This window comes from Grammomys surdaster, unplaced genomic scaffold (assembly GCF_004785775.1).
Source record: "Grammomys surdaster isolate TR1022 unplaced genomic scaffold, NIH_TR_1.0 126278, whole genome shotgun sequence".
NCBI lineage: Eukaryota > Metazoa > Chordata > Mammalia > Rodentia > Muridae > Grammomys > Grammomys surdaster.
Window position 1 is genome coordinate 7946077 of NW_021621078.1, and position 15026 is coordinate 7961102.

Genomic DNA, 15026 nt, shown 5'->3' on the forward strand with positions numbered 1-15026 from the left:
ATTGCTAGAACACACATTAACAGGGAGCCCCCTTGTACACCAAGGCACACAAGAAGTAGGTGGTTCCATTATCAATTACTACTTCCCAAGTCATCCACCAAACAGCTAAATAATAGGAAGGAAACAGGAAGACAAATGGAAATTTTAAATTAAACCCAAAAGAATTAGATATATTTTTTGTTTTGTTTTCTTTTCTTTTCTTTTTTCCTTTTGGTTTTTTCGAGACAGGGTTTCTCTGTATAGCCCTGGCTGTCCTGGAACTCACACTGTAGACCAAGCTGGCCTCGAACTCAGAAATCTGCCTGCCTCTGTCTCCCAAGTGCTGGGATTAAAGGCATGTGCCACCACCGCCCGGCTAGACATATTAACTCATACCTGTAATTTGATACCCAGAAGTCAGATGCAAGAAGGATTGTCATGAGTTAGAGGCCAGGGAGCTACAGTATCAAATGCTGTCTCAAAAACAATTAAAAAAAAAAACAGAATTAACGAGTGTACACCATGGCACATATTCAGAGATCAGAAGACAACTAATGAGACTCAGTTCTCTCCTTCCACTATGTGGGTCCCAGGAATCAAACTCAAATTGCAAGATTTGGCTCTAAGCACCTTTACCCACTGAGCCATCAGGCCAACTTGGAACAATTCTCATGGTGTCATTATTATCTAGCAAGATGCCTTCAAAATTAGTCCTTTTCAAGACTAGGAATACAGTTTAATAATAGAAAGTATTTGCCTAGCAAGCACACAACCTTGGGTTCCATCTCCACCCCCAAACAAGAAATATTCTTTGATCCAAACTACTCTCCTCAGTTTCAGTCACCTGTTATCATCTGAGTATCTTTACTGCAATGACAAATTGTAACAGCTCTAACATTAAACTCATTATCACTGTCCTAAAACCTGTCTACATTATAGTCCACCTAAGAAACTGACCATCATCTACTTGATTTTGTTTTGCTTAGGGGTTTTGTTATTAATGTTGTTTGAGAGGATCTTATACTATAGCTCAGGTTAGCCTAGAACTTACTAGGTAACCCAGTATAGCCCTGTATTTGTGTTTTAATCCCCCTGTTCAGCTACCCAAGTACAAGGCTTACAGATGTGGTTACCTGGCACCACTCCCTCAATTTCTAAACTAGAAACCTAGGTGCTACTCTTGACTCTCTCTTCTCTCTGAGCTCCCCTCATCTAAGCAAGCTCTTTGGACACATATCTTTCCATCTCTGAAACTATTTATTGGTTCAAATCCTTCTATAACTAATTTGAATTCCTCTCACTGAACAATTTTTCTCCATATTCTTTCTCCTTGAGCTGAGGAATCTGCAGATGGCTAGTCCAGTTGCCTGGGATGTACTTTACCATTCTACTTCCTTCCTCCTTAGGTAACTTCTATTCTTCACACTTCAACAGACAAACGACTACTGTGCTCACAGAAAATCAGGTAAATATCCCTAAACAAAATCTATTACATTTAAGCCTAACTAACTAACTGCTCATTCTATTAGAATGCTACTTTGAAAACAAGGAAAGATGTTATTTTCTGAATTGTTAGCCTGGCACATTCTAAACCATAAGAGGTTACCTCATAAAAGGCTTAGGGATGGTGAGATGGCTCAGTGGTAAGAGAAGTGGCTATTCTTGCAGTTCCCAGAACCCACACGATGGCTCAAAAACCTCTTTAAGTCCAGATACAGGAGATCTGACCCTATCTTACCTCCTCTGGCACCAGACTCTCATGTAGTGCATAATAATATACATAATGCAAGTAAAACTTTCACATATAAAAATTAAACAAATCTAAATAAATAACTAACTAAATAAATAATGGTTGATAACAAAACAGACTAACCAGCCTATCCATGATGCTTTAGTTCATACTCCAAATAGAAGGCCATCCAAGATTAAGTACATTATCTCAGTGAAGTATAAATCTCAGCAAATTCTCATACAAATTGGTGATGCTCAACTCAAAGCAGCAAAACAATTTCTAATTCCACATTTACTAAATTCTACAGTGCCACATAGTGGTGAGTAGGGGAAGCACATGCTAAAGATAAAGGGATCTGTGAGAACCAAGGAGGCAGAAGGGAACCAACCTATAGTTAGTAGGTAGTATTCTCCAGAATAAATGGGGGGGTGCTAATCATTGTGGCTCACCCCTATATGAGCAAGTCCGATAAGAGGATTGTCACAAGTTAGAGACCAGTCTGGGTTACATAGTGAGTTCCAGGCCAGCCTGGTATACAAAATAAGATCCTTTTTCTTTAAATCGATAAATATCTTAAAGCTGGAACCTGTCTATGCCTCAGCCCCAGCTTGCACAGAATTACATGACCTGGAGCAGCCAGACTTGCTGAGCTAGTCTGGCTCACTACATCACATTGTTTTCGGGAACTTACATCACTGGGACTCAGGCTGCCCAGACCATTCTCCTGCTCAGAATCCTTCCCAGACTCTGTGCCCTGGGAGGACCGAGAATGTGATGGATGAATCCAGATCTCCAGGCGAGTAGTGTCATCCCCAATATGCCGGAAAGTAGACTTCTTTCCTTTACGCCACTGATCAGGGCTCAGATCAAATTCCTCATGCTGCTTCTTTTCCATCTGTTCCGCCTATACAACAAACACACAAGCTCAGACTCTCCTAGTCAGCTAATGGAAAACCCTTCTATCATCTGTGTCTACAGTCCTAAGACTGTAAAAGTCTAAGGCTTCTGCCACCGTACCAAAGTGGCAGACACCATCTCTGCTGCCATATAGATTTCACTAATTCTGTGAACTAGATGCCATGGAACAGGTACACTCTAAAGGCCCTGAAAGCCCTCCTGAAGGTCGATTTTAATATCTGTTCTTTGCAGGGGCTAACTGACAATCTATCAGTGAAGCCCAGAGGGTCTATGTAAAGATGTGCTTTGTCATCTCCTCACACACTTCAGACCAGAAGACATGCATTCTCCTAGGAAGAATAGGCCCACGTGCACTCTTACTTACCTTTCGTTTAGTCTCTTCAAATAAACTCATGAGACTCTCCTTGGCAGTCAGGATAGGGTTGCTGGCTGCTAAACTGCGCATATAGTAATATACAGCATCAAGCTTCCTCCTCTGTAGAAAGAAGTCAAATATACTTGGTCAACTGATTGTTTTGTTTGTTTGTTTGTTTGTTTGTTCCTCTCTTTTATAAAAAAGTACTGGTGATTGAACTTAGGGACTTGCACATACAATGCATATGCCCTACCACTGAACTATAGCCCCAGTTTTTTTTTAAAAAGTATACTTTGAGGTAGGATCTCACTAACCTACTCAATCTGGTACCTACCTAAACTTCTGTAATCCAAGCAGGCCTTGAACTTGTGACCCTACTGTCTAAGCTTCCCCTCCCCACCTGGATAGCTGGATATCCATTTGTACCACCTGGCCAAGCTAAGCTTTCTTTGACACCAGAATACCCAGATGATACAAGAAACAGTATTATCTCTCCTGCCCTATCCCTCCAACTGTAAGAAATTCCAGCAAGAACCAGAATGCAATCCACTCGAAAAGTCAAGGTAATCACACCCATGAGTTTTTCTTGACCAGCATGGTTCTTTATCTTATATGCAGAGGTGCTTTAATATATTCATATGGAAGAAAAATGAACAAAGAAATCCCTTAAAATATAAACAGCAATTATGTTTTGTTTTTAGAGAATATTCAATCCTCTTCACATTGGCTACTGTCATTATTCAGTATGCTATAATGAAATTCTGAGCTAGACAGATGCAGATTCAAACACTAGCTCATTCAGGATTTGACTGAGACTTTAGAAAAGCTAGGTAACAATTTTCCTAAGATCCCAGCCACAAGTACACGCCTCAGCATATGTGTAGAGGTCAGAGACAGTTTTCAGGAGTCAGTTCTATCCTTCCACCACATTGGTCCCAAGGACTGAATTTAGGTAGTCAGGTTTGCAGGTAAGCTGTTACCTGTGGAGCCACTCTGCTGGCCCATGCTCACTTTTAATACAGGAATACTAGGATCCTTGAAGAGTATCTTTAGATTTAGAGATAGTATCTATTACTTATAATGTGATAATGATCACTTGCCTTGAGCTTAGCTGTATTTAATGAGGCCAATTGTTTACAGTTTAGGTATACTGAATATTCTGTAGAAATTATTAAATAAATTTATCATATTAACATTTTGTGATTATTTTATAAGGAAAAAAATAAAGTAAAATGCCAAGTAGAGTGGCATATGCTTTTAATCTTAGCAGAGACAGGCGGATTTCTGTGAACTGAGACCAGCCTAGCCTATACAACAAATTCCAGGACAGGCTAGAGCTATCTATGTAGAGACAAAAAAAAAAAAAAAAAAAAAAAGACTAAAGGAGGCTGAGAATAGTAGCATGGACCTATATCCCAGCCACTATAGATGCAGAAATGGGAGGACTGCTTAAGTCCAGGTATAACCAGAGCATACACACTTCAGAGAAAAGGCAGTGGGAGTGGCTCAAAGTGTAGCTCAAAACAAAGAGTTTCTGGATTCAGTTCCACATGGGAGGAAGGCAGGAAGAGGGGCAGACAGACAGACAGATAGACGGATGGAAGGAAGATATGCAGACAGGCAAACAGGCTGACAACAATGAAAGCACAAAGGAAAGTATCAGACCATTGTAGTGTCTCTCCTACATCATATACATTTTCACCATTCCCCATTAATGTCTCAAAACATTAAAAAAAAATCTTTTCTCTCAGCATCTCCTTATTTTCGAAGTTTTTAATCTAACATTTATCTAGCGTGGCTATTGGCCCAGGTTTTAAGGTCAAATGTCTGAGTTTGAATTTGGTTCCATATTTATTAAATATGGTTTACCAAGAGAGGTCTACTTATTTGCAAAATGCTAATATTTGCACATGTGATTCCTGTGAATATAAAGTTCCAAAATTCATACAGATAGCCAGCACATCTGAAACACAATTATATTTAGATATTTTTAGTATCATACCAATTCAAACTAATCTCTACTTACACCAACTCACTTAATTTCAAACTATTTTATCAACTCTACTTTTTACATTTAAGCATTTCTAAAACTGAGATACAACTTGAAATCAGTATCTACCACTGTGGTTGAAAGTAGAGACCGAGAGCCAAGAATTTGAGAAGATCAGAATCATTCAGGATCATCCATGACTACATAGAAAGTTCAAGACTAGCTTGGGCTACACAAGATCGTCTTACAGGGCTATGGTGGCAACACCTTTAATCCCAGCACTAGGGAGGCAGACATATTTAGATCTCTGAGTCAAAGCTAACCTGTTCTAGAGAGCCTGGTTCCAAGACAGCCAAGGCTACACAGAGAAACCCTGCCCCGAAAACAAACAAACAAGTAAACAAAATCTTATCTCAAAAAAAAGCTATCATTGAGCCATATTTACTTTATTTTCTTTCCTTTTAATTATTCATATACATGTGTGTTGGAGAATGATGAAGGATACAAGTGTGAAGGATAATGTACATGAACACAGTAACAGCAAAGGGCAGAAGAGGGTGTCAGAACCTCTGGAACTTGAGTAACAGCAGGTTAGAAACCACCAGATGAATGCTGAGAACCAATCCTGATCTACAAGAGCAGCAAAATTTCTTAACCGCTAGGCCAGCAGCTCTCAGCCTTTGGGTTACAACCCCTTTTGGGGTTGAAGGACCATTTCACAGGGGTTGCATATCAGATATCCTGCATACCAGATATTTACATTATAATTCATAACAGTAGCAAAATTAGTTATGAAATACCACTGAAAATAATTTTATGGCTGGGAGGTTCACTACAACATGGGGAACTGTATTAAAGGATCACAGCATTAGGAAGGTTGAGCCACTGCTCAAGATCATCTCTCCTGTCTCTTGCCAAATGTATCTTAATTTGCAGCATTTTTTTAAAGTTTAACACAAAATAATTGTGTATCTAACAATAAATGAAGTTTGTTTTAAGGAAGAAACCACATCATCTATGTTTTCACTCACAGAACCCTGAAAACCATTACACACAAGCATGTTCTCAACACATGAAGTTCATTGAATGATTTATTGGAGGAGATAGAAAAGTTGAAAAATGTTAAGAGACAAAGGAAGGAAAAACTGAAAGGAAGCACTCACTAATCTGGGTCCCAAATCTCTAAAAGAAAAATAACAATTTGACCAGAATGGTAAAACCCATGGAGGAAGTGTGGCAAACTTCCTCCATGAAGTTTACTTGAGCAGCAAGTAATCCAGAAAGAAGTGAAGGCACATTTTTTTAATCAACAGTACCAAGAAAAATAATCTGTTTAGGAGTAAATTTAACCAAGGAAAGCTAATAATTATGCTCTAAAGAACACTAAAAAACAGTGCTAAACAATTTTAAAGACCTAAGTAAACAAAGATGCATCTTGTTAGGCTGTTAAAAGATAAAAGAGCGCCAGGCGGTGGTGGCGCACGCCTTTAATCCCAGCGCTTGGGGGGCAGAGACAGGCGGATCTCTGAGTTCGGGGCCAGCCTGGTCTACAGAGTGAGTTCCAGGACAGCCAGGGCTACACAGAGAAACCCTGTCTCAAAAAACCAAAAATAAAAAAAAAAATTAAAAAAAAAATTAAAAAAAAATTTAAAAAAAAAGATAAAAGAGCTTCCAAAGAAACCTACAAGTTCATTACTTAACCAAAATTCCAATGACTGCTACAGTACAAACACAAATTAAATACAAATACAAAAAGCTAGTCCTAAAACCCATACAAAACTCTAAGGGACTCCACACAGTGAAAACAATCTAGAAAAAGAAGAGATAGAAGGCTAACATTTTCATACTTTTATCAGACCTACAACAGATAAAGGAGTTGTACTGGCATAAAGCAAACATGGAGCACTGGAGAGAGAGAGCTGACAATTTAGAAATAAAGCCATGCATCACTTAGTTTTCAGCCTATGGTAAGACCCTTGTAATCTCAAACCTGGGAAGGGAGACAGTAGGATAAATCATTCAAAAGCATCCTTAGTTAAATGCTAAGTTCCAGGCTAACTGGGTTACATGAGGCCCTGTCTCAAACGCTGCCCTGCCTACAAAAAGTACTAACAATAGTATAAGGAAATAGTACAGTGCCTTTAACAATGAAAATGTAGCTCTGTAAAAGAGCACCCATGCAAGGTCCTGAAAGGACACAGTAATGGTTACTCTTGATTATCAACTTGATGGGATTTGGACTAACCTCTGGTTACATCTGTGAGGATGCTTCCTGCCACATTTAACTGAGATAAGAACCAGCCTATATGTGGGTGACAACATTCTGTGGAAGGGGGTAAATGTGTCCTCAAACTGAATGTAAAAAGGAGCAAGCCAGCAAAGTACCAGCATTCATTCCCCTTTGTCCCCTGACTGGGAGTACGATGTAAGCAGCTCCTGCCATATCTTCTCTGGGCTATACCCTCAAACTATGAGTTAAAATAAGCCCGTCTTCCCTTTGGTTGCTTCTCATTATTAATGTCTAGTACCTAGACTATCTGAAGAACTCATACAGCTCAAGAAAAAAGGTAACTCAATTTTTATTGTTTTATTTTATGTGATGAGTGTTTTGCCTGCATATTTACCTGTATAACCATGTGTGTGCCTGGTACCTACAAATGACATAAGAGGGCTTCTGATTCTCTGGAACTGTAATTGCAGATAGCTCTGAGCTGCTATGGGTCTGGGAACTGAACCTGGGTCTTATAGAAAAGTAGTCAGTGCTCTTAGCCACTGAGCCATCTTTCCAGCCTAGTAACTCAATTTTCAGATGACAAATTATTTCAATAGACATTTCTCTTAATAAAATGTAAATGGCCAATGACCACATAAAAAAGGATTTTATGTGCTAATGTATTTAAAGGATTAGGTACACATAGTTTAATGGAAAAATGCTGTTCTACCATTTATTTTTTTTTAATTTATTTATTTTATTTATATGAATACACTGTAGCTGTCTTCAGACACACCAGAAGAAGGCATCTGATCCCGTTACAGATGGTTGTGAGCCACCATGTGGTTGGTGGGAATTGAACTCAGGACTTATGGAAGACCAGCTAGTGTTCTTACCCGCTGAGACATCTCTCCAGCCATGTCCTAGCATTTATAAGGCCTTCCTCAAGGATGCAGCTATTAGTTGGAGATTTTTTTCAGATTAGACATTTGTAAGATAGCCATGTTCTTGTAAACAACTCTAAAGAAACTCAATGCATCACAAAGACAAAACAAAAATAATTTATGAAAACAGAAGGGGTATTAGTTGAAAAGAGTAGCCAATAGACAAGAAAAGGGTTAGGCACAGAGGCTCAAGTCCATAATCCTAAGCACCACAGAAGCAGGAGAACTGCCTCAAATCAAGGTCAGCCTAGACCACAGTCAGTTCCAGGCCAGCCTGGGCTCAGAGTAAGAACCTGTCCCGCAAAACAAAACAAAACAAGAACCCACACCAAAAGGGGTTGATAAAATGGCTCAGTAGGTAAAAGTACTTGTCACATAAGCTTGATGACCTGTGTTTGATCCCTAAAACTTAACAAAAAACACAATGGAGTGACATGCATCTCTAATTTCAGCACTTCTACAGTGAGACACGGAAGGCATGATCTGAAGTACCCAGAAGCCTGTGGATTGGCTTACAGAAACAAGAAAGACCCTTTCTCAACAAAATGGAGGAAAAGAATTAACTACCAGATATTGTTCTCCATAACACAAACGACTCACAAATGCACTACACATACACATAGGCAAAATATTTTTTTTAAATCACCAGAAAACAAAAAAGGAGAACAAGTTGTTTTTTTCCCTAAAAGATGATTCTATAGGTTAAAAAAGAGCTTCAGTAAATGTTAATATTTAATCAACTATTTTAATCCATAAGCAAAAGTTTCTTTTTAAAAACTCCATTATGAACAAAAGGGGAATGTAAAAAAAATTCAAATATTGCTTGCTTGGGCAATGATTTTAGAAGCTGTTAAGCATCCGTCATAGGGGTTAGATACAGTTTAGTTGGTAGGTGCTTATCTATCATGCATAAAGCCCTGGGTTTGATCTGTAGCACCAGATAAAAATGGGCATGGCATGGGCCTATAATCACCGCACTGGGGAAGCAGAGGCAGAAAACTGGATTTAGTGTCATCCTCAGCTATATGGCAAGTTCATGGCCAGCCTGGGTTATGCAAAACCCTGTTCCTTAACAACAATAACAAAGCCAATGCAAAAACAAATACAAGAGCCTGGTACAGTGGTTCATGACTTGCAATCCCAGCACTTGAGAGGCTTGGGAAAATAACTAACAGCCTAAGCAATACAGCAAAATCCTGTCAAGAAAAGAAAAGTACAGAAAACTAGACAGAAAGGAGAGGGAGGGAGGAAGGACAGAGAAGGATGGGAGATATGGACTGACCCTTCTCTTTGCTGATCATCACATTAGCTATTTTTTATAGCTGCCTCATCCACATCTTTTTCTCTTCTTTCAGCTTCTGGCCTAGAACCCTCTCAGTTCCCAAGGTCTATTTCTCCTGATTAGAACCACATTCAAAGGAAGTTGGTAAAATATAGAGAGGTGTGTTCAAGTGTATCTGCTAAGTAGCCACTTTAGACAAAAAGTTAGGAGTGTCAAGAGATCTGGGCAAGCACAGCATGGTGGCTCAGCCTTTAATCCCAGCATTGGGACGGCAGACAGTCTCTTGAGTTTGATGCTAACCTGGTCTATATATTGAGTTCTCAGCCAGTCAGAGCACCCCCCCACCTCACCCCCCCAGCCAGAGCTACTCAATGAGACTCTGTCTCAAAAAAGACATCTGGGGAAAGAAGATCTGAATGCTGAGGCTGAGTGAGACCCTTAAGGGAGGGAAGTAAAGAGTCCTTACCTTCTTTCTAGAGCAGCCTAGGAAAAGAAAAGGTAACGAGATGTAGAGTAACAAGCTGTTGTTTGCTGGAGAGTGCCATTTCTTTAGGAAAATAAAACGCAGTAGAGTGAAGGTATGAAGTAAGCCAACCAAAGTGTGGGTCCTCTGACAACTCACTGAAAAGTATCAGAAGCAAGGCTTGAAGAGATAGCTCAGTGGATAAAACACTTGCCACCAACCCTAATGACCGAAGTTTGAACCTTTGAACCCACATGGTAGTAAAAGAGAAACCATACTTCAAGTTGTCCTATGATCCTCATATTCAAACAGGGGCTGGCACACATTCACATGTGCATACATAAATACAGGTATATTTTAAAAAGAGAGAGCAACAAAAGGAGTTTGAGAATGAAAGACTGAATGAAAGGGCTGGTTTTTGGCCAAGGATAGGAAGAAATCAATCTGGAGTTGATGCTATCAAAATTGAATTTATAAGGCTAGAGAGATTGTTCATCAATTAAAAGTACGGGCTATTCTTACAGAGGACCCAAGCTTCGATTCCCAACACCCATGTGACAGCTCACAAGTTGTAACTCCAGTCCGAAAATATTTAATACCTTCTTCTGTTCTCTGAGGGCACTGTACACACATAGTGCACAAACACACAAAGGCAAAACACTCATATATATAAAATAAAAAATTTAAAAAAAAATCCCTATTTTAAACTAGATATGATAGTGCATGCTTTCCAGCCCAGTATTTGAAAGGCATGCAACTTCAAGGTAAGCCTGGGCTACAAAATAAGAATCTGTTTAAAAATAAATCCAGTGTAGGACAGTAGTGGCGCATGCCTTTAATTCCAGTGCTCAGGAGGCAAAGGCAGGTGTATCTCTGTAGGCCATCCTGGTCTAAGGAATGAGTTCCTGAACAACCAGGACTACACAGTAAAACCCTGCCTTAAAAAAAAAAAAAAGAAAACTAATAATAAATGAGGAAATAAATAAATCCAGTGCTCATTATGGTAAGACATACATGAAAATTAGAACAATACAAAGATTAGCATGGTCCCTGTATAAGAATGAATCATTCCATATTTCTAAAAGTAACAGAATAAAAATAAAGCTGGGCATTGTAGTGCAAACATTTAATTCAAGCACTTGGGAGGCAGAGGCAGGGGGATCTCTCTGAGTTCAAGGCCAGCTTGGTCTACAGAGTGAGTTCCAGGATAGCCAGGGCTACACAAAAGCTGGTTTCAAAAAGCCCAAACCAACCAACCAACCAAACAAACAAACAAAACAGATAAATTAATAAAGAAGTAAATTAATAAATAAATTCCGAGGCTAGCAAGAGGCTCAGCATGTACAATCTCTGAGACTTTCATGGTAAGACAGAAGCAGATCTTAAAGTCTTCTGATCTCTACAAGCATATCTTCACACATTTAATAAATCAACAAGAAACAAATATAATAATACAAATTAAACAAGTCTCTTAATAAACTTGTTTGTGGTGTGGTACAACATCCCTTTGATCTCAGCACTTAGGAGGCTAAAGCAAAAATAACAAATCTGAAGCTGGGCTACATAGTAAAACAAACTTTAGCTCAAAAGATAAGGAACTGCTTAGGAAATAACTCCCTTATCCATGGGATTTCTTACCGTATACACTGCCAGTAAAGCCAACTGGTTATAGGGGCGCCCATTCTTGGGAGCAATGTGCTGGGCCTTCAGATACCAACTAGAATAGAAAAACACAATGAAATGCTAACTCCTATCAACTATTTCCCAGTCCATCCTCATAGCACTTCTACTTAAGTCATAGACTAGAAAGTTAACTAGATGTAGCCCTTGCGAGGTCAAACACGATTAAAGGGACCAATTAGGGACAACTATAAGAAATCGCCTATGAGAGGTAGCTCAATTGGCCAGATACATGCCTTGCCACACAGGGAAGAGACATCATGAGCTGAGAGGTAAAAAGTACCTGCGAGCCTTCCCATAGTTTGCTGTATCATTGGCTTGCTCCCGATACCTAGAGATATCTCCTTGGCAAATCATACTTCGCTGAGCACTGATCAAGGCATATTTCACCTACAGAAGAGACAACTGGTTAGTACAGCACCCAAGAAACACAAAAAAAAAAAAAAGAAAAAAAATGAGTGAGATCTAATAAAATAATGACAAGGTAAAACACAGACCTCAAAAAGTCAAGTTCTCAACCTAACCTTGAACACTTAAAATACAGCCAACAACATGATACAGTACTTAAGAGAGTGGCAATTCGGCCGGGCGGTGGTGGCGCACGCCTTTAATCCCAGCACTCGGGAGGCAGAGGCAGGCGGATTTCTGAGTTCGAGGCCAGCCTGGTCTACAGAGTGAGTTCCAGGACAGCCCGGGCTATACAGAGAAACCCTGTCTCGAAAAACCAAAAAAAAAAAAAAAAAAAAAAAAAAAAAAGAGAGTGGCAATTCCTACTCTGAATTCCACACAAATGGAAAAGTACATTCTAAAACTGTAAGTCACGCAACCTCTAAAATCTCAAGGAAGCCTTTGGAATGCCTGAAACTGGGTTTCCTTGTCTGTGTTTAAAAATACACAGGGACTGGAAAAATGGCCCAATTGCTAAGAGCACTTCTTGCTTTTGCAGAAGAGCAGGGTTCATTCAGTTCCCAGAACCCACATGGTGGCTCAATGTCATCTGTAACTCCAGTTCCAGGCACTCTGATGCCCTGTTTTGACTTCAGTGGAAATCAGGCACACACATGGTGCACAGACATACATGTAGCCAAAATACATAAAATAAAACTAAAACCAAATTTTTAGAATATTTATTCTAGGAGCTGGAGAGATGGTCCATAGGTAAAATACTTGCTGCACAAGCATGAGGATCTGAGTTTGGATTCCCAGCACCCATATAAAAGCTGAGCCTGGCCCCATGTGCCTATTGTAGTAGGCAGGGAGGCTAGCTGAACTTGCCAGCCATCCAGTCTAGCCAAAGTGGTGAGCTCCATATTCAGTGACAGACCATAGATTAAAAAATAATAAAATCAAAACAAAAGATCACCCCATAAGGCATGGGGGTACACACTTATAATCTTCACTCTGAAGCCTTAGGCAGGCAGATCTGGATTTCAAAACCAGCCAGAACTACACAATGAATTCCAGGATATCTGATCTATACATTGAGATTCTGTCTCAAAACAACTAAAAAACTAAAAAGTTGGGGGCTGGAGAGATGGCTCAGTGGTTAAGAGCACTGACTGCTCTTCCAGAGGTCCTGAGTTCAATTCCCAGCAACCACATGGTGACTCACAACCATCTGTAATGGAATCCAATGCCCTCTTCTAGTGTGTCTGAAGACAGCTATAGTGTACTCATATACATAAAACAAATCTTTTTTAAAAAATGTTTTATTTTGTGAGTTGGTGTTTTGTCCATACGTGTTTATGTGCAGCACTTGCACGCAGGTACCTGCAGAAGTCAGATGGCAGCACTGGATCCCCTGGGACTGCAGTTACAGGTGGTTGTAAGTAGTCATGTGGATGCTAGGAACCAAACCCAGGTCTTCTGCTAAGAGCAACAAGTGTTCTTAATAACTAAGTCATCTCTCCAGCCTCCTTGTTTTCTTTTGAGACATGATCTCAACTCTGTAGTTCAGACTACTCTAGAACTCACTATGTACCCAAGACTGGTTTCAAACTCATGGCAATCCTCCTGCTACATTTTCTCAAGTGCTTAGATTACAAGTGTGAAATGCATCATAGTATATATGACATTACAATTTGGTTTTTGTTTTTCAAACAGAATTTTATATAGCCCAGACATGCTTGGAACTATGTAGCAAGGCTGGCCTTGAACTTCTAACCCAGGATTACTGACATATACCAACCACAGTGTCCTACTTATGATTGTTATCTGTTCCTCTATCACACTATATTATTCACTCAATACCCAGCACACTGTCTAGGCCATAACTGGCACTAGATAAATATTTACTAATTAGATGAATACATTTTTGTTTGAGTCCTCCCAAATAGTCCAAATAGTCCTCAAATTCACTATGTAGACCAGGCTTGCCTTGAACTCACAGAGATCTGTCTCTGCTTCCCAAGTACTGGGATTAAAGGTGTGCACCGCTGAGCTGAACCTAGATGAATAAATTTAAACTAAAGAAAGAAACTAGCTTACTGTTTTCCGTAAAGGCTTGCTTCGAATGGCAAGCCCATCCATGTAGTCCTCCAGTTTGAACTTGTAAGTAACCTGTAGTTTCTGAAGCAAACTATCAAAGAAGTCACTGCCCTATAAAGGAAAAAAAAAAAAAAAACACTGAATCAATCAGTTTTTCTCATCTACTTACCAGATCCTGGGGCAAATGACCCTTTAACAATCTATCAATGTCCAGATAGTCTATATAAAAGGTACTAGAGGCCATCAAGTAATCTCAGCAACAGTTTATAGTAAGCCTCCCATGTTTTAAAAGATATGATTCATTTACCACTCCCCACCTCTTTCAGCTCTCATTCCTTCCACCCCTACTGCTCTCATTCAGAAAGTTTTCAAGTTCAAAAGTAACTCTGGGTCTGGAGATGTAGTTCAGCAGTTGAGCAATGGAAAAAAAAAAAAAGTAGCTCCAATTGTCTGTAAGTATACTTCAAAAGAAGTAATACAGGTAGACCAGGTCTAAATGCAAGAAAAAAATATAAAGGTTTTGGCAATATTCTGTTCTAAAACATCTCCAGTAGAAAAGACAAAATAAAGAATGATTCAGACTTTATCCTGAGAACATATTAATAATGATAATGATAACGATAATGATAATGATGTTTACCTCATCTAAGAGCTCCAAGAGTCTGTTCCGAATCTGTTCTGGGTTCTCAATATTTGGATCCTTGAGAAGCTGCCTGAATTTCTCAATCACCTGATAGAAAGCATTCTTCCACAGGATCTGATCTACATTCTGATTGTCAGAGAATTCAATATCTAAGAGAATACAGCGCTCGTACAGCTGCAGTAATTCAGTTCTGGAATAAAATTCATGTAAAGTCTAGCTTCAATACATCACAGGGAAGGCTATACCCAAGATATAAACCTCCTGCAAACCAACCACCTCCCCTTCCTGACAAGAAATCTGAACTATGACCAGGCGTCCTACTCATACTGGGTCCTATTCTA

General features: G+C 39.4%; 1 protein-coding gene across 2 annotated transcripts in view; it reads right to left on the reverse strand.

Annotated features, from left to right (window-relative positions):
• Positions 1-15026, reverse strand: part of Smg6 (SMG6 nonsense mediated mRNA decay factor) — a 229827-nt gene that overhangs the window by 209523 nt on the left and 5278 nt on the right. For both annotated transcript variants that reach the window (XM_028759168.1, XM_028759169.1), the window contains exons 3-8: positions 14683-14875; positions 14043-14153; positions 11839-11945; positions 11514-11592; positions 2994-3104; positions 2403-2615 (exon numbers count right to left, since the gene is read on the reverse strand). In XM_028759168.1, coding sequence (XP_028615001.1) covers positions 2403-2615; positions 2994-3104; positions 11514-11592; positions 11839-11945; positions 14043-14153; positions 14683-14875 — 814 coding nt within the window. The remainder of the gene's footprint in view (positions 1-2402; positions 2616-2993; positions 3105-11513; positions 11593-11838; positions 11946-14042; positions 14154-14682; positions 14876-15026) is intronic.